This window comes from Oncorhynchus mykiss, chromosome 11 (assembly GCF_057628025.1).
Source record: "Oncorhynchus mykiss isolate SJ-2025 chromosome 11, ASM5762802v1, whole genome shotgun sequence".
In the NCBI taxonomy this organism is placed as follows: domain Eukaryota; kingdom Metazoa; phylum Chordata; class Actinopteri; order Salmoniformes; family Salmonidae; genus Oncorhynchus; species Oncorhynchus mykiss.
Window position 1 is genome coordinate 68,411,351 of NC_143032.1, and position 27,877 is coordinate 68,439,227.

Genomic DNA, 27,877 nt, shown 5'->3' on the forward strand with positions numbered 1-27,877 from the left:
CAAGGTAGAGCATGAATAGCCATTACCTAAAAACTACCTTGTAGTTTGCTTGTACCGGATTCCTGTGTAATGTAGAAAAACAAACTTTTATTTATTTTTGGTATGTACACATTACACAGTCTTGAGGGAGGCAGGAGTGAAGCATTTATATTATTTACCAGTGGAGGCTCCTGAGGGGAGGACGACTCATAATAAATGTCTGGAATGGAATGGTATCAAGCACATGGTTTTCATGTGTTTGATACCATTCCAGACATTATTATGAGCCACTCTCCCCTCAGCAGCCTCCACAGTTATTTACACACAATAGATGTAGAACAAAAAAAAGGACAGGTTCTACTGAATGTACAGGTAAATATGTTAAAAACACTATTCAGGTAATAAACAGATTAGTCATTTTTAAGGGACACTTACTATACATTTCCTAGAAATAACATTTCACCTAAATGTGATGGCAACTTTGACACGAATGGCCGGGAATTCATCATATACCAAGAAAAAGTGAGAATAAGCAGTTTGAGGAGAAAAGGAAACAAGTCTCTGTTTAAATCCCATAGTTTAGCCCTTTTCATTGACCTTGCTTGATGAGGATATCTGACATGTCGTCCACCTTCACGAGCTCCAAATTCTTTTGAAAGAAAACAGACAATAAATGACAAAAAAAAAATTGAGTGGCGTGGTTAACTCTTCATTCACACTCAACTACCAAGTGGAAACAGTCTTGATACTGACGACTATCTGAAAGATTCATATCAAGTTTATATTTAACACAGACAAAATAAATAGTGCAGATTAAAAGGGTTTGTGAACCCTTCCACACACCCACTCAATTAATAAAAGCTCTAAATGTATTGAGTTAATAATGTAGATATGTACTACCACTACATGCCAACATAATAGCCATGTCTAGAACCAACTTATTTTAGTAATGACATGGTGCAATAGGTCAGAGAAGTAGCTACTCACCTTCTCATTGGCCAAGTGCAGCAGGGCGACGAACGCCAGGGGCACAGACAGGTTCTGAGCCATGGTGGGGGGCAGGCTGAAGTGACAGGAGAGGGAGAACAAGACATGGCTTTTATTACATTATTTATCAGCACGTATGTCCCATCCACATCTCTTTTAGCAAATGAATGTTTGGACCATCACCATCCAAAGTCCCTCAGTTGGCAGCAATGTATAAATAAATGACGCATGTCTATCTCGCTACTAGTTTAATGAAAAGAAGAAGCAAAACAACTAGAATTCTCTTCAATGGCAGCTGAGAAAACACTATAGCCATTTAAGAATCGGCCCAGCGGTGATACTAAGGCTTGGTACCTTTGAAGCAGAGTCTTTGTGGTCTGACTGAAGACTTTCTCCCCAGACACCACTGAAGTCTCAGCATTCTCCACCTCCTGCTGAGAACAAACATAACACTGTCAACCACAAGGATGCAGTCCTGGGTTCAAATACTATTTGAAATATTTTAAAATTTAATTTGTGGTAAATTAAGCTTGGCTGTTGGAATGGAACCAATCGAAAAGTGCAAACCTTGCAGACCTGGGACTCCTGGCAGACCTAAGCAAACGCTCAAAGTATTTGAATGATTTTGAATACTATTTGAACCCAGGGAAGAGTCTCAATGGCGAAAGGTGCAGAAAGATGGAGCAATTCAGATTAAGTTATTGTTTTAGCAATACCCACAGTTTAAAAAAAACTACGGCACACAACATGGTTCAATGTGCCAATAAATTTGCACAATCTACTTTTTCGCTTTTTAAAATGGTCTTGGATCAAGAATCGGGATCAAGTTTACTGTGCTAATGCAGATACAATACAAGAGTAAATGGGGAGCACTGTATAACAGTGAAATTAGGCATTTGTAGTAAGTACAGTGGGGCAAAAAAGTATTTAGTCAGCCACCAATTGTGTAAGTTCTCCCACTTAAAAAGATGAGGCCTGTATATTTTCATTCATATGTACACTTCAACTATGACAGACAAAATGAGAAAAGAAATCCAGAAATCACATTGTAGTATTTTTAATGAATTTATTTGCAAATTATTGTGGAAAATAAGTATTTGGTCAATAATAAAAGTTTGTCAATACTTTGTTATATACCCTTTTTTGGCAATGACAGAGGTCAAATGTTTTCTGTATAAGTCTTCACAAGGTTTTCACACACTGTTGCTGGTATTTTGGCCCATTCCTCCATGCAGATCTCCTCGAGAGCAGTGATGTTTTGGGGCTGTTGCTGGGCAACACAGACTTTCAACTCCCTCCAAAGATTTTCTATAGGGTTGAGATCTGGAGACTGGCTAGGTCACACCAGGACCTTGAAATGCTTCTTACGAAGCCACTCCTTTGTTGCCCGGGCGGTGTGTTTGGGATCATTGTCATGCTGAAAGACCCAGCCACGTTTCATCTTCAATGCCCTTGCTGATGGAAGGAGGTTTTCACTCAAAATCTCACGATACATGGCCCCATTCATTCGTTCCTTTACACGGATCAGTCGTCCTGGTCCCTTTGCAGAAAAACAGCCCCAAAGCATGATGTTTCCACCCCCCATGCTTCACAGTAGGTATGGTGTTCTTTGGATGCAACTCAGCATTCTTTGTCCTCCAAACACGACGAGTTGAGTTTTTACCAAAAAGTTATATTTTGGTTTCATCTGACCATATGACATTCTCCCAATATTCTTCTGGATCATCCAAATGTGATTTTCTGGATTTTTTTTCTAATTTTGTCTGTCATAGTTGAAGTGTACCTATGATGAAAATTACAGGCCTCTCTCATCTTTTTAAGTTGGAGAACTTGCACAATTGGTGGCTGACTAAATACTTTTTTGCCCCACTGTACATGGGGGTCGCCATCTTTATGCATGTCAGCTATTGGGCAAGTCTGTCCACTCCTCCATGACCTGGAAACTCCATGGTCAAGGAGTGTGTCAAATTGTTAGTAGGCGAACAGAGGAGTGCTTACCTCCTTGATTAACTAGTTCAGCAGAGGATGCACAAGAGTATCCTTTCAGCTTCTATCACGGAAGTGTTTTAAAATCTGCCACACCCCCATTGAATCAGCTGTTTTCTCATATGAGAAAAGCATGCACACATTTAAAAACTATATGCTACTCATCCTTTTATCTATAAAATGTCTTTCACATCCAGCCACATTTGATGTTATCACAACACATTTATTTTGGCATTCCACCCCTGTATACACAATTTGCCCGATGAAACGTGATTGGAGCAGTCTCACTTCATACAAGAACATTTGTTTCTTCTCCTTGACTACCTTTGACCTTTTTCAAGAGCAGGTGAGGAGAGGACAGAAGTGATAGGAGTCGAGCAAAACCTATTGATATTCTACCCAGGTCTGCAAGGAAGAGGCACGGAGGGAAAAAAACAACAACATATTAGCCAACTATAGAAGTCAGTCAATGAGACCTCGGAGGGGAAAGAGAGGCATGAAAACACTTTAAAATTGACCTTGGCTGTTTTTTCCAGACTGCCAGTCAGAAGATTCCACATGATGTTCTTGAGCCTCTTCATGTCCATCTTCTTGGCTGTTTTGGCATAGTTTATCTCAATCTTGTTCACCTGAAATGAAAGGCAAAGCTGGGCTTTAACAACATTTCAAACATGATGCTGCCATTTCAGAGCATTTACAGTGGGGCAAAAAAAGTATTAAGTCAGCCACCATTTGTGCAAGTTCTCCCACTTAAAAATATGAGAGGCCTGTAATTTTCATCATAGGTACACTTCAACTATGACAGACAAAATGAGAAAAAAAAATCCAGAAAATCACATTTTAGGATTTTTTATGAATTAATTTGCAAATTATGGTGAAAATAAGTATTTGGTCACCTACAAACAAGCAAGATTTCTGGCTCTCACAGACCTGTAACTACTTCTTTAAGAGGCTCCTCTGTCCTCCACTTGTTACCTGTATTAATGGCACCTGTTTGAACTTGTTATCAGTATAAAAGACACCTGTCCACAACCTCAAACAGTCACACTCCAAACTCACAAGAACGGTGAGCAAAAATCCCAGAACCACACGGGGGGACCTAGTGAATGACCTGCAGAGAGCTGGGACCAAAGTAACAAAGCCTACCATCAGTAACACACTACGCCGCCAGGGACTCAAATCCTGCAGTCCCAGACTTGTCCCCCTGCTTAAGCCAGTACATGTCCAGGCCCGTCTGAAGTTTGCTAGAGAGCATTTGGATGATCCAGAAGAAGATTGGGAGAATGTCATATGGTCAGATGAAACCAAAATAGAACTTTTTGGTAAAAACTCAACTCGTCGTGTTTGGAGGACAAAGAATGCTGAGTTGCATCCAAAGAACACCATACCTACTGTGAAGCATGGGGGTGGAAACATCATGCTTTGGGGCTGTTTTTCTGCAAAGGGACCAGGACGACTGATCCGTGTAAAAGAAAGAATGAATGGGGCCATGTATCGTGAGATTTTGAGTGAAAACCTGCTTCCATCAGCAAAGGCATTAAAGATGAAATGTGGCTGGGTCTTTCAGCATGACAATGATCCAAATGAGTTGAAAGTCCGTGTTGCCCAGCAACAGCCCCAAAACATCACTGCTCTCGAGGAGATCTGCATGGAGGAATGGGCCAAAATACCAGCAACAGTGTGTGAAAACCTTGTGGAGACTTACAGAAAACGTTTGACCTCTGTCATTGCCAAAAAAGGGTATATAACAAAGTATTGACATAAACTTTTGTTATTGACCAAATACTTATTTTCCACCATAATTTGCAAATAAATTCATTAAAAATCCTACAATGTGATTTTCTGGATTTTTTTCCCTTCATTTTGTCTGTCATAGTTGAAGTGTACCTATGATGAAAATTACAGGCCTCTCTCATATTTTTAAGTGGGAGAACTTGCACAATTGGTGGCTGACTAAATACTTTTCCCCCCCACTGTATACCCTGAAGGCGGCACTGGGTCCCAGTGTCGGGGCAGGCCAGGGCAGAAGTTGGCTGTGTCGTTGGCGTTGTTGCAGTCTTTAATCCTTTCTACACAAATTTTAGAGCATGACACTTGCTGAACACTGGCTCCCCATAACCATTCCCCTTCCCACCCGGTGTGGTTCTGGCACCAGATCGTCCTCCCCATAGGTGGACACGTCGTCATGGTCTTGTGAGGAGGCGAGGTTACTGTCTGCGGAAGGCTGGGTGTCATCTGCACCTCTACTGAAACCTTCACCATCATCACTGTCCCCACCCTATAGAGAGAGTCGGATAGATATGTAGAGAGAGGACGAGAAAGAGATTAGCCAAATAATTACAAAACCAGCTACTAACAAAATAGGGCTGAAGCTATAGAATTAGTGGCGGTAATGATACACTGGCAAGTTCGATATCTCTGTAGTGGTCTTATTGACACATAATGGAAAGTGTATAAGACTGACACAGGAGTTACAATACAGACCTGCAGGCCAGGGCAGAAGTTGGCTGTGTCGTTGGCGTTGTTGTAGTCGTAGTCTCCGATGCCTTCCAGCTCTCCAGACAACCTCTTCTGGCCCTCTTTACACAACTGACATGGCGCACACACACGTTTACTGACATGGCGCACACACACACACACACGTTTACTGACATGGCGCACACACACACACACATTTACTGACATGGCGCACACACACACACACACACACGTTTACTGACATGGAGCACACACACACACACACGTTTACTGACATGGAGCACACACACACACACACGTTTACTGACATGGAGCACACACACACACACACGTTTACTGACATGGAGCACACACACACACACACACACGTTTACTGACATGGAGCACACACACGCGTTTACTGACATGGAGCACACACACACACGTTTACTGACATGGAGCACACACACACACACACGTTTACTGACATGGAGCACACACACACACGTTTACTGACATGGAGCACACACACACACACACACACGTTTACTGACATGGAGCACACACACACACACACACACACGTTTACTGACATGGAGCACACACACACACACACGTTTACTGACATGGAGCACACACACACACACGTTTACTGACATGGAGCACACACACACGTTTACTGACATGGAGCACACACACACACACACACACACACGTTTACTGACATGGAGCACACACACACACACACATTTACTGACATGGAGCACACACACGTTTACTGACATGGAGCACACACACGTTTACTGACATGGAGCACACACACGTCAGTGGCATCACAATCTTCACTTTATCAGTTGCACCAGCATATCAGTTCCATTCAGCTACGGTGATGAAGCCTGACTGTATCTGGTGGCGGCTGCACATTGTTTTAGCACACCACTGTCCCCTGGTATCACCATGGAGACGCAGGACAGGGTCAACTAGTGTGTGTTACATTCATTTCACCCAAAATGTGTTTATTCCATGCTGGTTGTTGTGTACAGAAGGTCTTACTATGCTGGCAGGTTTGAGGCTGAGTTGGGACAGGGTCTTAAGGGGGAACTGGAAGTCTGCAGCTAGAGTGGTTTTCTTGTTGCTGGTACTGAGGGCGGACTTGATGATAGTGGTAGCAGCCTGGGAGAACACATTAAGCAGAGGTGAGAGAAAGGTTTGAATCAATGTGTGAGTGGTGAGGAAACTCCTATAGCCACTAAAACCACATTTCCTCGGGTGCAGAAATTGCATAACTGTCTTCTACATAGGCAGGGATTGTCAAGACACTTGACCCCTGTATTAGCATCAAAAGTGATTTACAGAAGTGACTAATACAGTAATTGACAACGGCTCAGAAATCGGGCACTTTAACTTTAGAATGTGACTGCCTACTAGTGATTATAAAATCAAATTTAGTCACATGCGCCGAATACAACCTTACAGTGAAATGCTTAAGAGCCCCTAACCAACAATGCAGGAAAACAAATAATTGAGTAATAATAAGAAATAAAAGTAACAAGTAATTAAAGAGCAGCAGTAAATTAACAATAGCGAGACTATACATGGGGGTACCGGTACAGAGTCAATGTGCACCGGTTAGTTGAGGTAATATGTACATGTAGGTAGAATTATTAAAGTGACTATACATAGATGAGAGTAGCAGCGGTGTAAAGGAGGGGGGGGGGGGGGGGGGCAATGCAAATAGTCTGGGAAGCCATATGATTAGATGTTCATGAGTCTTATGGCTTGGGTTTTTTATTTCACCTTTATTTAACCAGGCTTGTTGAGAACAAGTTCTAATTTACAACTGCGACCTGGCCAAGATTAAGCAAAGCAGTGTGACAAACAACAGAGTTACACATGGAATAAACAAACATACAATCAATAACACAATAGAGAAAAAGTCTACAAACATTGTGTGCAACTGAGGTAAGATAAGGAAGGTTGGCAATAAATAGGCCATAGTGGCGAAATCATTACAATTTCGCAATTAAACACTGGAGTGATAGATGTGCAAAAGATGAATGTGCAAGTAGAGATACTGGGGTGCAAAGGAGAAAAAAATAAATAACAGTATGGGGATAAGGTAGTTGGATGGGCTATTTACAGATTGGCTATGTACAGGTGCAGTGATCTGTAAGCTGCTCTGACAGCTGGTGCTTAAAGTTAGTCAGGGAGAAATGAGTCTCCAGCTTCAGTGATTTTTGCAAATCGTTCCAGTCATTGGCAGCAGAGAACTGGAAGGAAAGGCGGCCAAAGGAGGAATTGGCTTTGGGGGTGACCAGTGAGATATACTTGTTGGAGCGATTGCTATGGGTGGGTGCTGCAATGGTGACCAGTGAGCTGAGATGAGGCAGGGCTTTACCTAGCAAAGACTTATAGATGACCTGGAGCCAGTGGGTTTGGCAACGAATGTGAAGCGAGGGCCAGCCAACGAGAACATACAGGTCGCAGTGGTGGGTAGTATATGGGGCTTTGGTGACAAAATGGATGGCACTGTGAGACTGCATCACATTTATTGAGTAGGGTATTGGAGGCTATTTTGTAAATGACATCGCCGAAGTCGAGGATCGGTAGGATGGTCAGTTTTACGAGGGTATGCTTGGCAACATGAGTGAAGGATGCTTTGTTGCGAAATAGGAAGCAGATTCTAGATTTAATTTTGGATTGGAGATGGTTAATGTGAGTCTGGAAGGAGAGTTCACAGTCTAACCAGACACCTAGGTATTTGTAGTTGTCCACATATTCTAAGTCAGAACCGTCCAGAGTAGTGATGCTGGACGGGCGGGCAGGTGTGGGCAGCGATCGGTTGAAGAGCATGCATTTAGTTTTATTTGCATTTAAGAGCAGTTGTAGGCCACGGAAGGAGAGTTGCATGGCATTGAAGCTCCTCTGTAGGTTAGTTAACACAGTGTCCAAAAGAGGGGGCAGAAGTATATAGAATGGTGTTGTCAGCGTAGAGGTGGTTCAGAGAATCACCAGCAGCAAGAGCGACATCATTGATGTATACAGAGAAAAGAGTCTGCCCGGGTAGAAGCTGTTTAGAAGCCTCTTGGAACTAGACTTGGCGCTCCTGTACCGCTTGCTGTGTGATAGCAGAGAGAACAGTCTGACTAGGGTGGCTGGAGTCTGACCATTTTTAAGGCCTTCCTCTGACACTGCCTGGTGTAGAGGTCCTGGATGGCAGGAAGCTTGGCACCAGTGATGTACTGGGCCGTACACACTAAACTCTGTAGTGCCTTACGGTCGGAGGCCGAGCAGTTGCCATACCAGGTAGTGATGCAATCATGGTGCAGCTGTAGAACCTTTTGAGGATCTGAGGACCCATGCCAAATCTTTTCAGTCTCCTGAGGGGGAACAGGTTTTGTCGTGCCCTCTTCACGACTGTCTTGGTGTGCTTGGACCAGGGCTAGGCGATATGATGATATATATTGTGTGACGATAGAAAATCGTCTATTGTTTCATATTATGCTCTCGTTTATTCCGTTGTGTCGCAAATCACACTCTTTATGGCAATATTTGGACATTTGCAACACAAGCAAAACATGGAGGAGAGTGAACGTGATACAGAGCACGGAAACTGTACCTAAAAGAGAGGCTACTTCAGTCGCAAGGGCGTGGTTTGGGTATGTAAAGTCTGACACACACCAGAAAACCACCCTCTGCAAATTATGCCGCAGGCCGGTCCCGACAACAGGCTCAAACACCAATAACCTCTTTTACCACCTACGCAAGAATCATGTGAAACAGTATGGAGAGTTTACGGATGAGACCCAAAAAAGTACAGTTGAGTGCTCAAAACAAACCCCCGACTGACAAGAGGCTTTTGCCCGCGGCACACCATATGGCAAAGAATCACGAAGATGGAAGGAGGTAACAGCTGCCGTCATAACTTACATTTGCAAAGACATGGCCCTAATTTACACTGTCGAGAAACAGGGGTTTCGTGAGTTGGTGTTAACACTCGACTCAAGATACCAAATGCAAATACCTTTTATTTGTTGAGTATAACTAAAAATGTAATAAGAAATAGGCCTTTACACGTGGTCACTTTATATAAACTATTTATTCATTGAATTTACAGAATGTCTATCGTGATATGTATCGATATCAGGATATGAGATTTTGGCCATATCGCCCATCCCTAACTTGGACCATGTAAGTTTGTTGGTGATGTGGACACCAAGGAACTTGAAGCTCTCCACCTGCTCCACTACAGCCCTGTTGATGAGAATGGGGGCGTGCTCGGTCCTCTTCTTCCTATAGTCCACAATCATCTCCTTTGTCTTGATCACGTTGAGGGAGAGGTTTTTGTCCTGGCACCACCCGGCCAGGTCTCTGACCTCCTCCCTATAGGCTGTCTCATCGTTGTCGATCAGGCCTACCACTGTTTTGTCATCGGCAAACTTAATGATAGTATTGGGGTCATGCCTGGCAGTGCAGCCATGAGTGAACAGGCAGTACAGTAGGGGACAGAGCACACACCCCTGAGAGCCCTGTGTTGAGGATCAATGTGTTGGATGTGTTGTTACCTACCCTTACCAAGCTTTGTATGCGGAGTAAAAGGTGGTCCAGAGTTTTTTCCCTCTGGTTGCACATTTAACATGCTGATAGAAATTTGGTAAAACTGATTTAAGTTTCCCTGCATTAAAGTCCCCGGCTACTAAGTGCACCGCCTCTGGGTGAGTGTTTTCCTGTTTGCTTATGGCGGAATACAGCACATTCAGTGATGTCTTAGTGCCAGCATCGGTCTGCGGTGGGATGTAGACAGCTACGAAAAATACAGCTGAAAAGTCTCTAGGTAGATAGAGTATCTCATGATAAGCTGTAGACCACACTACCTCAGGTGAGCAAAACCTTGAGAATTCCTTAGATATTGTGCACCAGCTGTTATTTACGAAAATACTCCGCCACCCCTTGTCTTACCAGACGCCCGCCCCTGTTCTGTCCTGCCGATACAGTGTATAACCAGCCAGCTGTATGTTGATGTCATCATTCAGTTTTGAATGACCCGTTGGGAGTTTAATCTTCCGCATAGTTCATTGATTTTATTTTCCAAAGATTGCACGTTTGCTAGCAGAATGGAAGGAAGTTGGGGTTTAGTCGATCGCCTACAAATTCTCAGAAGGCAGCCCACCCTCAAGCCCCTTCTTCTTTGCCTTCTCTTCACGTAAATGACAGGGATCTGGGCCTGTTTCCGGGGAAACAGTGTGTGTGTGTATATGTATATATATATATATATATATACACACACACACACACAGTGCCTTGCGAAAGTATTCGGCCCCCTTGAACTTTGCGACCTTTTGCCACATTTCAGGCTTCAAACATAAAGATATAAAACTGTATTTGTTTGATGAAGAATCAACAACAAGTGGGACACAATCATGAAGTGGAACGACATTTATTGGATATTTCAAACTTTTTTAACAAATCAAAAACTGAAAAATTGGGCGTGCAAAATTATTCAGCCCCCTTAAGTTAATACTTTGTAGCGCCACCTTTTGCTGCGATTACAGCTGTAAGTAGCTTGGGGTATGTCTCTATCAGTTTTGCACATCGAGAGACTGACATTTTTTCCCATTCTTCCTTGCAAAACAGCTCGAGCTCAGTGAGGTTGGATGGAGAGCATTTGTGAACAGCAGTTTTCAGTTCTTTCCACAGATTCTCGATTGGATTCAGGTCTGGACTTTGACTTGGCCATTCTAACACCTGGATATGTTTATTTTTGAACCATTCCATTGTAGATTTTGCTTTATGTTTTGGATCATTGTCTTGTTGGAAGACAAATCTCCGTCCCAGTCTCAGGTCTTTTGCAGATTCCATCAGGTTTTCTTCCAGAATGGTCCTGTATTTGGCTCCATCCATCTTCCCATCAATTTTTACCATCTTCCCTGTCCCTGCTGAAGAAAAGCAGGCCCAAACCATGATGCTGCCACCACCATGTTTGACAGTGGGGATGGTGTGTTCAGGGTGATGAGCTGTGTTGCTTTTACGCCAAACATAACGTTTTGCATTGTTGCCAAAAAGTTCAATTTTGGTTTCATCTGACCAGAGCACCTTCTTCCACGTTTGGTGTGTCTCCCAGGTGGCTTGTGGCAAACTTTAAATGACACTTTTTATGGATATCTTTAAGAAATGGCTTTCTTCTTGCCACTCTTCCATAAAGGCCAGATTTGTGCAATATACGACTGATTGTTGTCCTATGGACAGAGTCTCCCACCTCAGCTGTAGATCTCTGCAGTTCATCCAGAGTGATCATGGGCCTCTTGGCTGCATCTCTGATCAGTCTTCTCCTTGCATGAGCTGAAAGTTTAGAGGGACGGCCAGGTCTTGGTAGATTTGCAGTGGTCTGATACCCCTTCCATTTCAATATTATCGCTTGCACAGTGCTCCTTGGGATGTTTAAAGCTTGGGAAATCTTTTTGTATCCAAATCCGGCTTTAAACTTCTTCACAACAGTATCTCGGACCTGCCTGGTGTGTTCCTTGTTCTTCATGATGCTCTCTGCGCTTTTAACGGACCTCTGAGACTATCACAGTGCAGGTGCATTTATACAGAGACTTGATTACACACAGGTGGATTGTATTTATCATCATTAGTCATTTAGGTAAACATTGGATCATTCAGAGATCCTCACTGAACTTCTGGAGAGAGTTTGCTGCACTGAAAGTAAAGGGGCTGAATAATTTTGCACGCCCAATTTTTCAGTTTTTGATTTGTTAAAAAAGTTTGAAATATCCAATAAATGTCGTTCCACTTCATGATTGTGTCCCACTTGTTGTTGATTCTTCATCAAACAAATACAGTTTTATATCTTTATGTTTGAAGCCTGAAATGTGGCAAAAGGTCGCAAAGTTCAAGGGGGCCGAATACTTTTGCAAGGCACTGTATATAAAAAAAAAATATATATATATCATTCAATTTGGGCTTGTCGGGACTAGTTAAAAGAAAAAAAAGGATTCTGCCAGTCAGTGTTGAGTCATCGCAGTTCTGATGCCCAGAAGTTATTTTTGTTCATAAGAGACGGTAGCAGCAACATTATGCACAAAATAAGTTCAAAAATAAGTTACAAACAAAGCAAAGAAACAAACAAAAAACACAATTGGTTTGGAATACATTAAACGTCATCCATGTTCTCCAGCGCCATCTTATTTCCAGTTAATGCTCTTGGGTGCAGCTCAAACAATAATCAGAGAACTGGGGGGGGTTACCAAGGGCTTACTCTAGTGGTGCAGAAGTAGGTTTCAAAGTTGACATGGTCGTTAAAGTCAATTGCAAAGGCATTCTTAGACTTCCTCTTGGGACCCTCCTTCTCAGGCATGTTGTCCTCTACACACACACACACACGAGCGAGACAGAGGAATGAACAGGTGATATTTAGTGGCCAATGCTGTTAAGGAATTCTCCCAAACACAGATAAACTACATATACAACATGGCTTTGTCCGTACAACCACCACTCACTCTTGTGCAGAGGTTTGAAGCGCCAGTAGCCAGGACCTGCCCAGGTAGCCATGGTCCTAGGGCTGAAGTAGGAGTACTCTCTGGGCTGGTTGGACAGCTGCAGACACATGGTGGCTATGTCCCCCTCTCCAATGGGAATCACATCCCTGTGGACAGTCAACCACACCACAGAATGACATTAAAATACATGGCCAGCAGCATACCACCCTGCATCCCACTGCTGGCTTGCCTCTGAAGCTAAGGGTTGGTTCTGGTCGGTCCCTAGATGCGAGACCAGATGCTGCTGGAAGTGGTGTTGGAGGGCCAGTAGGAGGCCCTCTTTCCTCTGATAAAAATAAATAAAAGCCAATCCCCCTGTGCAGTGATTGGGGACATTGCCCTGTGTATGGTACCATCTTTCAGATGGGACGTTAAATGAGTGTCCTGACTGTGGTCACTAAAGATCCCATGGCATTTATTGTACGAGTAGGGGTGTTAACCCCGGTGTCCTTGCTAAATTCCCAATCTGGCCCGCATACTATCATGGCCACCTAATCGTCTAATTGGCTCATCCATCTCTCCTGTAACTATTGCCCAAGATGGAAAAGAAACATCAGTTTCATTTTTAAACCTAGACTGGGAAAAATATGGATTTAATAAACACATCTTCAGTTAATCCAATTACTTTTGCTCGAATAAGTAACTAATTCTAAAGCCTGCCTGGACATAAATTAAGGAGGTCAAAGTCATTAGTAGAGCTTTTTCTGTCGAGTCAAATTGTTTCCGTTCATTCATCCAGACATCTAAACTGGATATTTAAAGGGTTTGGGTGTGTTACCATCATAACAGTTTTGAAACACTCAGGACATCATGGTACACACAACAACAACAAAACTAGAGACAGAACAAGGTCAATTACAACTACCGGACAGGTTTCCTTGTGGGATACCGTTCCTCATGAAACATCTCTGGGATCCTCCATGGCAAGTATTCCCAAACTGGGGTATGCATAATGCTGTCAGGGGTGTGTGTGTGTATATACAAAATATAAATTGGCTGTTTGAAAATGTGAATGTGTATACACACACACACATAAAAATCTTCACATTTTCAAACAGCCAATTTATATTTTCGAAAGGGGCTACACATTTAGGTGAGGTTTTTTCCCCCCTCGTTTAAGTAGCCTCATTTCACTGCCGAAAAATCAAATTAAACCATCTAGGGTTAAGCGAAATAACAACGTCAAATACAGGTAGCCTAGTCAGAAAATGTACATATAATCACATTAACCGTTGATCTCCCATGGGTGAAACCTTCACTCTTGCGCAGATATTTAAAAACAAAACATGCCAATTAGAAAAATACACCACAGGAGTTTGAGCGAAAATTAAGATGACTTTCGAGTAGTAAGACATGTATAAAAGCAACAGATACCATTAATAAGAAGGGGCTAGAAGCATCTTATATGGTGAGCTACCGAGTGGCTAGGACAGGCAAGTCCCATACTATTGTGGAGGACTTCATTTTTCCTGCTGCAATGGATATGGCTGGGGCAATATTGGGGGAAAGGGCAAATAAAACTATACAGACAATGCCTTCATCCAACAACACTGTTTCATGACACATTAGTAACATGGATGGAGATGTTTTGAAACAATTACTGCTTCGGCATACAAGCCAGTGAATCCTAAGCGTTACAGCTAGATGAGTCAACAGACATGGCGGGCCTGGCACAGCTTCTGGCATATGTCCGTTATGTTGACGGGGGGGGGGTCAATTAAGGAAGACATCCTCTTCTGCAAACCAGGTCAACAGGAGAGGATATTTTTAAAGTACTGGACAGCTTTGTGACATCAAATGGACTTGTGTTCAAGATGTGTTGGCATCTGTACTGATGGCGCAAAAGCCATGACAGGGATACATAGTGGAGTGATAACACGCGTGCAAGCAGTTGCTCCCAATGTCACTTGGGTACACTGCAGTATCCACCGAGAGGCTCTTGCTGCCAAGGGAATGCCTGACAGCTTGAAAGAACTTTTGGACACAACAGTGAAAATGACTAACTTTGTTAAAGCAAGGCCCCTGAACTTGTGTATTTTCTGCATTATGCAATGATATGGGCAGCGACCATGTAATGCTTTTACAACATACAGAAGTGCGCTGGTTATCAAGGGGCGAAGTATTGACATGTTTTTTTTTAATTGAGAGATGAGCTTAAAGTTCTCTTTAATGACCATAATTTTCACTTGTCTGACCGCTTGCCTGATGACGAGTTTCTCACACGACTGGCCTATCTGGGTGATGTTTTTTCTCACCTGAATGATCTGAATCTAGGATTACAGGGACTCTCCGCAACTATATTCAATGTGCAGAACAAAATTGAGGCTATGATTAAGAAGTTGGAGCTCTTCTCTGTCTGCATTAACAAGGACAACACACAGGTATTTCCATCATTGTATGATTTTTGTGTGCAAATGAACTCAAGCTTATAGACAATGTCAAATAGCGAAGCAGCTGAGTGAGTTGGGTGCGCAATTATGCAGGTACTTTCCCGAAATGGACGACACAAACAACTGGATTCGTTATCCCTTTCATGCTCTGCCTCCAATCCACTTACCGATATCTGAACAAGAGCTTCATCGAAATTGCAGCAAGCTGTTCTGTGAAAATTGAATTTAATCAATCATAAGCCACTGCAGATTTCTGGATTGGGCTGCACTCAAGAGTATCCTGTCTTGGCAAATTGCGCGGTTAAGACACCGATGCCCTTTGCAACCACTCACTTATGTGAGAGTGGTTGCTCGGCCCTCACTAGCATGAAAAGTAAATACAGGCACAGACTGCGTGTGGAAAATTATTTAAGAGTGAGACTCTCTCCAATTCAACATTGCAGAGTTACAGTGCCTTGCGAAAGTATTCGGCCCCCTTGAACTTTGCAACCTTTTGCCACATTTCAGGCTTCAAACATAAAGATATAAAACTGTATTTTTTTGTGAAGAATCAACAAGTGGGACACAATCATGAAGTGGAACGACATTTGTTGGATATTTCAAACTTTTTTAACAAATCAAAAACTGAAAAATTGGGCGTGCAAAATTATTCAGCCCCTTTACTTTCAGTGCAGCAAACTCTCTCCAGAAGTTCAGTGAGGATCTCTGAATGATCCAATGTTGACCTAAATGACTAATGATGATAAATACAATCCACCTGTGTGTAATCAAGTCTCCGTATAAATGCACCTGCACTGTGATAGTCTCAGAGGTCCGTTAAAAGCGCAGAGAGCATCATGAAGAACAAGGAACACACCAGGCAGGTCCGAGATACTGTTGTGAAGAAGTTTAAAGCCGGATTTGGATACAAAAATATTTCTCAAGCTTTAAACATCCCAAGTAAGCACTGTGCAAGCGATAATATTGAAGTGGAAGGAGTATCAGACCACTGCAAATCTACCAAGACCTGGCCGTCCCTCTAAACTTTCAGCTCATGCAAGGAGAAGACTGATCAGAGATGCAGCCAAGAGGCCCATGATCACTCTGGATGAACTGCAGAGATCTACAGCTGAGGTGGGAGACTCTGTCCATAGGACAACAATCAGTCGTATATTGCACAAATCTGGCCTTTATGGAAGAGTGGCAAGAAGAAAGCCATTTCTTAAAGATATCCATAAAAAGTGTCATTTAAAGTTTGCCACAAGCCACCTGGGAGACACACCAAACATGTGGAAGAAGGTGCTCTGGTCAGATGAAACCAAAATTGAACTTTTTGGCAACAATGCAAAACGTTATGTTTGGCGTAAAAGCAACACAGCTCATCACCCTGAACACACCATCCCCACTGTCAAACATGGTGGTGGCAGCATCATGGTTTGGGCCTGTTAAAAAAGTTTGAAATATCCAATAAATGTCGTTCCACTTCATGATTGTGTCCCACTTGTTGTTGATTCTTCACAAAAAAATACAGTTTTATATCTTTATGTTTGAAGCCTGAAATGTGGCAAAAGGTCGCAAAGTTCAAGGGGGCCGATTACTTTCGCAAGGCACTGTATGTGCTTCCTTTCAAGCACACCCTTCATTAACCCGTGGTGAGTTATTCACCATTTTTGATGAACAAATTTGTTTTTATATGCAAGATGGCTAAATAAAGAGCAACATTATTGATTATTATTCTATAATTATTTGTGCCCTGCTCCTATAAGAGCTCTTTGTCACTTCCCACGAGCCGGGTTGTGACCAAAACTCACACTCATTCTTATGGTTAATAAATGTATCGTATAGTGTGTGTGTGGTAGGCTTATCATGATGGCAAAAAAACTACATTTGAGAATGTGCTGACCCTGATGCTATGCAACTGGAGGTTGAATGTTTGAAGGGGTACAGGACTATAAAGAGTTTGGGAACCACTGCTCTACAGGTATAAACAAGCAGAGTACCAACAAACACCCCCAGGTTGTTCCCACCCTGTAACAAACACCCTCAGTACACTCACCTTCCTCTCCCCGGCCCTCCAGCCTTACAGCCATCCTTGTGTTCCTTGGAGCCCTCTCCACCATAATCCCCCTGACCCTCCTCATAGTCTCCATCAAAATTATCCCCAAAATCCTGACACTCCTCCTCATCCGGCTCCGCCTCAGCGTTCCGGTCAAACACGTGATCCCCCTGCTTCATCTTCTCCAGCATCTGGGTCATGGTCTGTAATAGAAGAACGATTTATATAGGGCTATATATATATATATATATATATATATAGGGCTATATGACTACTGTATCAAAACAATACCTCCAATCTGTATCATTTCCAAACTAAAATAAAGACGTGTGCTTCCCAAATGGCACCCTATTCCTTATATCGTGCACTATATTTGACCAGGGCCCATAGAGTCCTGGTCAAAAGTAGTGCACTATATAGGAAATAGGGTGCCATTTGGAATGGAAGCTGTGTATATTGCAAGTGTATGTTGCGCTCACCTGGTCAGGGTTCCAGCTGGTGAAAGAGAAGTCTGCCAGGGAGGGGCAGATGGAGCTCTTCTCCTGGGTCTGCTGGAGACCACCTGTCCAATCACACAATCATTTCATGAATGATACCATTAAATTGGAATATGTAGGCCAACTGGCAATAATTTACAGCATCGTTTCTTAATCCTGGTTCTGGGTGGGTGCACATTTTAGTTTTGTCCTTGCACTACATACCTGATTCCACTAACAGACTCATCATCATACCTTAGATTAGTAGAATCAGGAGTGTAGTGCTGGGGCAAAACAAACATGTGAACCGTTTTGGGTCCCCAGGACCAGGATTGAGAAACACTGCCTTACAGCATCACTCAACAATTAACACAACCAGGCTTTGAGAAAATCTAGAGATACTATGCCAGACTACAGCAAAAACAGCCCAGGGGTCATATGTATTCATGTGTCTCAGAGTGCTTAATTTAATCTGGATTCTGCTGCAACAGGATCTGGCACTTCACCGTTTCGTTTCGGAACCTATTTGCCGGGATTCAGTACCTGTCGTGGCATGAAAAATTATTTTCACTATTTTCAATGTAAAAATGAAAGTTGACTCCACCAGATTTATTCTGCCCCCTAACATATGTGATGTGAAAACATGCCTGATATTCTAAGAATTGATTTGTGTGGGCCAGCCTGGGTTTTTGCGCAACATTGTAGCCTATATAGACCAACGCACGCGGCCATTGCTGTGGTGAGAGAAAGAAACACGCCTGTATCTTGCACTACATTATTTATTTCCTTATAGAACCATAGCCACAAGAATTGTGGTGGAGGTGCCGCAGCACCCCTGATAAATGTCCATATATTTACCAAAGTTATGGAATTATTGCCGTCCGTTCAGAAATAAGGAGTAGGCCTATAATTTAGCTACAGAGGATCAATAACTTTTTTTGTTTGTTTAATAGCCTAGCTGTGGATTGTGTGTAGCTCAATCACAATTCAAGCCAAAAGACTGCGGAACAGTTCATCAAATGGCTACCCGGACAATTTACATTGACCATTTTATTTATTAATCTTAATTGTTTTGCACCGGCTCTATGCACACTCTATAGACTCTACCCACACACGTTCACATGCATATTGATGCCACACACACACACGCTGCTGCTACTCTGTTTATTATATATCCTGATTGCCTAGTCACTTTTACCTCTACCCACATGTACATACTGTATTACCTCAACTACCTCGTACCCCTGCACATTGGCTCGGTACTGGTACTCCTTGTACATAGCCCTTTTGTTGTTACTATTTTCTTTTTATTTAGAAAATATATTTGTCTTACTTTTTAAGTTTTGCATTGTTGGGAATGGGCTTTTAAGTAAGCATTTCACTGTAAAGTCTACACCGGTTGTATTCGGCGCATGTGACCAATAAAATGGGATTTGATGCCTACAGTCGGGAACGAGCAGTAAATCTGTAAGTGAACAGCATGCAGCCAAAACAGGCCTTTAGCAATAATTTCAAATACAATCTCGGGAAAACACAGGTTGTAAAGCAAATGGATCCTGCTGAAAAGACTAATATGTCTACCAAGTTATCAACTTCCAAATGGACCTATTGAACTTCATTGTTTTACAAAGTAAAACGGGAGAGATAAGCTTTTGGCACGAGCACCATCAACCATCACTGGTGAGTGAGCTGCACATCATTGGGTGAGTCAGTGAAACTGGAAAGCTTTTTAAAGACTAATTTCCTTTTCATATTGTCATATTCAACAATATGTTTGTCTCCACACACCTAGGCCAAAGTTATTGATGGATTCAAGACAAGGTCGTTTTTATTGATTCTTAGTTTGTCAGTGTCATCCCTAAATTCCGATAACTTGTTGGGTATTAAAAAAGATTCTGCTAAAGTCTCGAGTCATCTAAAATGATATAGAATTGCATGAAATTAGTTTATGCAAGACCAAATTTTCCTCGGATCCCAGGCTACAAAAAGGTCCCCCATCAGTGCAACTTCTACAAATCGCCTCTACTGCGCTATGCCAGTACGCAGAAGCGATAATGCATCCGATGCTTTATTATGAAGGTGAAAGCATTTTTTATACGCTCCGGTACCTCAGAGCCCCCAGGTCACCCCTCTCTCAGGCTCACTTTGTTCAGGCACCTCCCAATTGACAAAGTAAGCACTGAGTAGGAGTGCTGTTCTAGGATCTGACTCCCATTGTACACAATCATATACATTGTGATCTAAAAGGCAAAGCTGATCCTAAATCAGAACATCTACTCTGGGGTACTTGTTACATATGTCCCGGGTCAAAAAGTGTGATGCTGACGTGACCCAGTCAGTGTTACCTGTGAAGGGCAGCGAAGGGACGTGCTGCGGAGGAGACTGGGAGCAGGAGTGAGTGGAGTGCAGCAGGGTCATGTGGGAGGGGAAGAGCAGCTCACAGCTACTGTCTTCACTGAACAGCACCGACAGGAATACGCCTGCTGTGCTGCTCTCATCGAAGGACGACGCCATGCGCTGGAACATGGGGTCGACCTGGAGTTGGAGGGGTGGGATGATAACGAGGAGAATATTGGTGAGTTTACCATGTGTGAGCTTTGTAGGAACTGTAGGATCCATACTCTCAGTAAATATCATAATAAGTCCTCTGGCTTTGTATTTATTATGGATCCCCATAAGCTGCTACCAATGCAGCAGCTACTCTTCCTGGGGTCCGGCAAAAGGCAGTTATACAATTTTAATAACATTACATTCATAACAGATTACACAAATCAAATTTCATTGGTCACATACACATGGTTAGCAGATGCGAGTGTAGCGAAATGCTTGTGCTTCTAGTTCCGACAGTGCACGAATATCTAACAAGTAAACAACAACTACCTAATACACACAAATCTAAAGGGATGGAATAAGAATATGTATATATATAAATATATGGATGAGCGATGACCGAGCAGCATAGGCAAGATGCAATAGATTGTATAAGATACAGTATATACACACATGCGTTGACTTATGTAAGATAATGTAAACATTCCATTGGCATTATTTAAAGTGACTAGTGATCCATTTATTAAAGTGGCCAATGATTTGAGTCTATGTAGGCAGCAGCCACTGTGCTACTGAGGGCTGTTTAGCAGTCTGATGGCCTTGAGATAGCTGTTTTTCAGTCTCTCGGTCCCAGCTTTGATGCACCTATACTGACATCGCCTTCTGGATGGTAGCGGTGTGAACAGGCAGTGGCTCGGGTTGTTGTTGTCCTTGATGATCTTTTTGGCCTTCCTGTGACATCGGGTGCTTTAGGTGTCCTGGAGGATATGTAGTTTGCCCCCGGTGATGCGTTGTGCAGACCGCACCACCCTCTAGAGAGCCTTGCGGTTAAGGGCGGTGCAGTTGCCGTACCAGGCGGGGATACAGCCCAAAAGGATGCTCTCAATTGCCCATCATTAAAAGTTTGCCAGTGTTTTAGGTGACAAGCCAAATTTCTTCTGAGGTTGAAAAGGCACTGTTGTGCCTTCTTCACCACACAGTGTGTGTGGGTGGACCATTTCAGTTAGTCTGTGATGTGTACGCTGAGGAAATTAAAAACTTTCCACCTTCTACACTGCTGTCCCGTCGATGTGGATAGAGAGGTGCTACCTCTGCTGTTTCCTGAAGTCCACGATCATCTCATTTGTTTTGTTGACATTGAGTGAGGTTGTTTTCCTGACACCACACTCCGAGTGCCCTTACCTCCTCCCTGTAGGCTGTCTCGTCGTTGTTGGTAATCAAGCCCACTACTGTGGTGTCGTCTGCAAACTTGATGATTGAGTTGGAGGCATGCATGGCCACGCAGGTAAGGTGGTGATCCTTGACTAGTCTCTCAAAGCACTTCATGATGACAGAAGTGAGTGCTACGATAGTCATTTAGTTCAATTATCTTTGCCTTCCTGGGTACAGGAATAATGGTGGACATCTTGAAGCATGTGGGGACAGCAGACTGGAATAGGGAGCGATTGAATATGTCCGTAAGAACACTAGCCAGCTGGTCTGCGCATGCGGCTAGGGATGCTGTCTGGGCCAGCAGCCCTGCGAGGGTTAACACGTTAAAATGTCTTACGTCAGCCACGGAGAAGGAGAGGCCCGCAGTCCTTGGTAGCGGGCCGAGTCGGTGGCACTGTATTATCCTCAACGCGGGCAAAGAAGGTGTTTCGTTTGTCTGGAAGCAAGACTGTGTCTGTGACGTAGCCAATTTTATTTTTGTAGTCCGTAACTGCCTGTAGACCCTGCCACATACGTCTCGTGTCTGAGCTGTTGAATTACGACTCCACTTTTTCCCTATAACAACATGTCGGTTGTTTGATTGCCTTGGAGGGAATAAATACATGGTTTATATTCAGCCATATTCCCAGTCATCTTTCAGACAGCAGCTCACAACACACCTAGTGTGTGCCCTCAGGCCCCCACTCCACTACCACATATCTACAACACAAAATCCATGTGTACTTGTGTGTATAGTGCGTATGTTATTGTGTGTGTATGCATGTGTCTGTGCCTATGTCTGTGTTGCTTCACAGTCCCCGCTGTTCCATAAGGTGTATTTTTATCTGTTTTTTAAAATCTGATTCTACTGCTTCCATCAGTTACCTGATGTGGAATAGAGTTCCATGTAGCCATAGTCGGTTCTGGACTTGGACAGTGAAGAGACGTCTGGTGCCATGTCTTGTTGGGTATGCATGGGAGTCTGAGCTGTGTGCTAGTCATTTAAACAAACTGATTGCTTTCAACATGTCAATACCTCCCACAAATAGAATTAGTGATCAAGTCAATCTCTCCTCCACTTTGAGCCAGGAGAGATTCATGTTTGCTCTCTGTGTACATCCAAGGGCCAGCCATGCTGCCCTGTTCTGAGCCAATTGCAATTTTTTTTAACTCCCTCTCCGTGGCACCTGACCACACGACTGAACAGTGCAACAAAACTAGGGCCTGTAGGACCTGCCTTGTTGATAGTGCTGTTAAGGTAGAGCAGCTCTTTATTATGGACACACTTCTCCCCATCTTAGCTACTGTTGTATCAATATGTTTTAACCATGACAGTTTACAATCCAGGGTTACTCCAAGCAGTTTAGTCACCTCAACGTGCTCATTTTCCAGTGGCATGTCGTTAGTAAAGATTGAATAAAGTAAGGGGCCTAGACAGCTGCCTGTGGAATTCCTAATTCTACCTGGATTATGTTGGTGAGGCTTCTGTTGAAGAACACTCTCCATGTTCTGTTAGCCAGGTAACTGTTTATCCACAATATTTCATTGGGTGCAAAGCCATAACACATACGTTTTTCCAGTAGCAGACCATGATCAATAATGTCAAAAGCACACTGAAGTCTAACAAAGCAGCTGCCACAATATTTATCATTACTTTCTCTCAGCCAATCATTTGTGTAAGTGGTGTGCTTGTTGAATGTCCTTTCCTATAAGCGTGCTGAAAGTCTGTTGTCAATTTGTTTACTGTAAAATAGCATTGTATCTGGTCAAACACCATTTTTTTCCAAAACTTTATTGAAGGGTTGGTAAGAGGCTGATTGGGTGGCTATTTGAGCCAGTCATTCCTCTATTCTTAGGTGGCGGAATTACTTTTGCTTCCCTCCAGGCCTGAGGGCATACACTTTCTAGTAATACAATAACAACAATTATTTCACCTATTCCACACTCACTTTACAAAATTCAAAAGGCTTTCTGCACCAATTCCATTTATATTCAGAGTTTGGCTATGTGTCTCAAAAATGTCCAGGTGACTCCACATCAAACCTCACAGGCATAGCTTGGTCCTTTACCTCAGGCTATTCCTGGAGCAGGAAAACCATCACTTACCTCACACTTCCTCTCCGACTCAGAGCTGTCGATGTTGCTCAGGTTCTGCTCCACAGTCTTTTTGGGAGGCCTCCTCTTCTTCTTCACCACCTGCTTGGCAGCCAGCTCTCCTGCAGCACCCTCCGCCATCTCTCCCCCATCTCCTGCTCCATGCGCATAGGAAAAGGTCAGAGCCTGATTATCTTTTATTGACAGCAAAAAAAATTACAATTTTTTACAACAGAGCAAGTCACAGTATGGCACCATAGAATAGTTTGCCATTTGGGACACACAGACAGTGTATGGATGTTATAGTTAAGAGGCTCTCACCTTCCCCAGGCTTGGTCTCAGCACCCAGTCCTCCCAGTACTCTGTAGGCATCAGCATGGACAGCATCCACTCGGACTGCGTAAATCTTGGTGCTGGCGTCCAAGGTACCCGCTGCCACCTTGGCAAGGACAGAGAAAAACACATCATCTCATACAGCCAACAGATGCTAGGCCCATAAAGTGAAATGACCAGTCTGTCATCAATATACTCCATTAGTTTGGAATAAGCCTATAAAAACAAACAATGTATATCTTAAGTGGTTGCGCTACAAGTTTATTTCTTCATTAGTAGATTACACTTTAATCTCCTCAATAGTAGTGGAAATCTGAAGAGAGTTTTGTGATGAGTAAATTTAAAGAGATAAGAAACAGAAACTACAATAAAAGGAATAATTATTGTATCAAGCCATACCTTGAAATTTGTGAGCTCAGAATCCTTCTGTTTGAGGATGTCAGCCATGTAGTCAATCAGGTGGAGACCAAAGGCATTTTTGGTGGTAATTTTCTACAAAAATAGGACAAGGCTTTGTGAATCTGAGACTCCAGTTTCCAATAATCTGCATGGCTGGAGATACAGTGCCTTCAGAAATGATTCACACCCCTTGACTTTTCCCACATTTTGTTCTGTTATAGCCTGAATATAAAATTGATTAAATTGAGATTGTGTGTCACTGGCATGCCTACAGACAATACCACAATGTCAAAGTGTTTTTATTTTTGCAAATTAATAACAAAAATTACAGCTGAAATGTCTTGAGTCAATAAGTATTCAACCCCTTTGTTATGGCAAGCCCAATGAAGTTCAGTAGTAAGAATTTGCTTAACCAGTCACATAATAAGTTGCATGGACTCACTGTGTGCAATAGTGTTTAACATTATTTTTTGAACGACTACCTCAATCTCTGTACCCCACACATACAGATAACTGTAAGGTCCTTCAACCGAGCAGTGAATTTCAAACACAGATTCAACCACAAAGACCAGGGAGTTTTCCAATGCCTTGCAACGGGCATTTATTGGTAGATGGGTAAAAAATAATATCCCTTTGAGCATGGTGAAGTTATTAATTACACTTTGGATGGTGTATCAATACACCCAATCACTACAAAGATACATAAGTCCTTCCTAACTCAGTTCCCGAAGAGGAAGGAAACCACTCAGGGATTTCACCATGAGGCCAAAAGTGACATTAAAACAGTTAGAGTTTAATGGCTGTGATAGGACAAAACATTGTAGTTACTCCGCAAACACTAACCTAATTGACAAAGTGAAAAGAAGGATGCCTGCACAAAATAATATTCCTAAACATGCATCCTGTTTGCAACAAGGTACAACTGCAAAATATTTGGCAAAGAAATTAACTTTATGTCCTGAATATAAAGCGTTTTGTTTGGGGCACATTGAACACAACATATCACTGAGTAGCACTCTTTTTTTTCAAGGCTGTATCATGTTATGGGTATGCTTGTCATTGGCAAGGACTATGGAGCCTTTTAGGATAAAAAGAAACAGAAGAACTAAGCACAGGCATAATCATAAAGGAACAGAGCTGAAAAATAATAATGTGCAAATGTTGTACAATCCAGGTTTGCTAAATTCTTAGAGATTCTTCCAGAAAAAGACAGCTAAAATTGCTTCCAAAGGTGATTGTAACATGTACTGACACAGGGGTGTCATTAATAAAAACTTTGTCATTATGAGAGTGTGTAAATGGGTGAGAAAAAATGTATGTTATTTATTTTGAATTCAGGCTGTAACAAAATGTGGAATAAGTCAAGGGGTATTAATACCTTCTGAAGGAAACACATGATGCCATAAGCGATGACTCGGAGGGAGAACATATTCTGCCCCTCTTAGAAGAGTGCCTTTTAATGGCAGTATATGCATGCACATGCTGCTTACATTTTCAGTGGAGAGCTTGATGCAGGTGGAGTAATGCTCTGAGATCTGTGCATTTGACAGTTTGGGCACAGCAGCAGGGGTCCCCTTGGTGCTGAACACAAACACAAGGATTGTCTCTTACAAAGGTCTAAATCAACAGAACACCTGTCAAGATGGAGTACTAAAGGAGATTACTGGCAGAGAGAGGGCTTGTCCTACCTATGAGAGGTAGATTCATTAAATGAGGAGTCAGCGGCAGCTTGCAGGCCAATGACCCGGGACCTGCGCCTCTGACGACGCTCTAGCTCATCATTGTTTCCCTCGAAAGATGCGAAGAGCGGGGTGCTGCTCGCGACAGGAGAGGCGCCCCTGTGCTTCAGGGACGGTGAGGCCCACTGACGCACCCGTGAAAGGGGTGAGGACGATGAGCTCATCGTGACTGCCTGTGGGGAGAGGGGGACACAGATGCACATTAAGTTCTTTATTCCTCTCTGCTTCCTAAAGTTACATTTATTAAAATGAGTTATACTGTCGGTAGCTAACAGTAACGTTAGCTGTTGGATATTTGATCATAGGAGCATAGCTATCCAACGTTACCAAAGGAAAGGCGGCTTGATTTTTTTCAAAGCAATCCTAAATTAACACAACGTTTTTGTTATTGGCCACCTGTAAACAAAATAATTTTAGTTGGCACTTGGGCTGGCAAAGCTCAACCTAGCTAGCCTAAATACAGGAAGGTATCGTTTGATTGTCGGTAGCTGTGATACTAAACGTTAACGTTACCTAGTTAGCCAACTTTTTAGCTAGCTAAAAACACAACTGGATTAGATAACTTGCTACTCTAGTTAACTATATCTGATATCAATAAACTAGTCAAATTAGCTAAAGTTAGTGAAGGTTGGGTGGGTATGTTTTGTGTAACGTTCCAACAGGAATCCGTTCCAAAAACTTCGTAAATAACAAGGATGCCAACAACAAACGCATAGAACGTAAGTTAGCATGATCAATTCACCTAGCTAACTAGCTGCCGAATAGGCATCAACTCACCACGTAGTTTATTCTTAATGACAGACCTATTTCGGAATAAACGTGGTGAATGAAAAATTTAACAAAATTGCCCAATCCCTACCCGGTATCGTATTCTACCGCTATACAACATTGTATGCAGTGTTTGTTGGCAACCTTGTTGTTTTTGGAACAGATTCCTGTTGGAAAGTTCCACAAATTATACCCACCCGCCTCCTGTCTCAGCCTCCAGTATTTATGCTGCAGTAGTTTGTTATATTTGGAGTACTTCTCCTATCCTGTGTGAATTTAAGTATGCTCTCTCTAATTCTCTCTCTTGGCGGACCTGAGGCCTAGGACCATGCCTCAGGACTACCTGACATGATGACTCCTTGCTGTCCCCAGTCCACCTGGCCGTGCTGCTGCTCCAGTTTCAACTGTTCTGCCTGTGATTATTATTATTTGACCATGCTGGTCATTTATGAACATTTGAACATCTTGGCCATGTTCTGTTATAATCTCCACCCTGCACAGCCAGAAGAGGACCCCACATAGCCTGGTTTCTTCCTAGGTTTTGGCCTTTCTAGGGAGTTTTTCCTAGCCACCGTGCATCTACACCTGCATTGCTTGCTGTTTGGGGTTTTAGGCTGGGTTTCTGTACAGCACTTTGAGATATCAGCTGATGTACGAAGGGCTATATAAATTAATTTGACTTGAATTAAAGGTTAACTAAAATGTGCTAACTTGCCATCCCCAGATTTTGTTTATGCTAGCTAACGAGTATGAAAACAAAAGCTGTAAATAGATTGAATTCGTACATTACCTCGATTATTTCCAGCTTCTTTATATATAGCTACATTAAAATGAAAACAAAGCGTATTTTGCTTAGTAGGAATGCACTTTTGTTCCTGATCAGATTTGAACATGTGCGCCGAAGGGTTTACGTAACGACAGTGGGCATTACCATGTTGAATCGACCCCGCCCCAT

General features: G+C 42.7%; 1 protein-coding gene across 4 annotated transcripts; it reads right to left on the minus strand.

Moving 5' to 3' along the window:
* Positions 1-67: 67 nt before the first annotated feature.
* On the minus strand, positions 68-27,877 carry LOC110536265 (condensin complex subunit 2). 4 transcript variants are annotated; one of them, XM_090191032.1, is made up of 18 exons: positions 27,713-27,877; positions 26,104-26,327; positions 25,906-25,996; positions 24,416-24,508; positions 24,005-24,122; positions 23,696-23,838; positions 20,194-20,383; positions 17,852-17,934; positions 17,373-17,575; positions 12,909-13,054; positions 12,668-12,774; positions 6,463-6,582; positions 5,437-5,541; positions 5,087-5,230; positions 3,471-3,581; positions 1,321-1,397; positions 967-1,042; positions 68-628 (listed from the first exon to the last, which is right to left on the minus strand). In XM_090191032.1, the coding sequence occupies exons 2-18, from the start codon at positions 26,316-26,318 to the stop codon at positions 569-571; spliced, it is 2,082 nt and encodes a 693-aa protein (XP_090047158.1). In that variant the 5' UTR covers positions 26,319-26,327; positions 27,713-27,877; the 3' UTR covers positions 68-568. The 4 variants fall into 4 exon arrangements, with proteins under 4 accessions (XP_090047158.1, XP_021477634.3, XP_090047157.1 ...); XM_021621959.3 differs by having other exon boundaries at positions 1,321-1,400; positions 27,713-27,875; XM_090191031.1 differs by having other exon boundaries at positions 23,696-23,841; positions 27,713-27,851.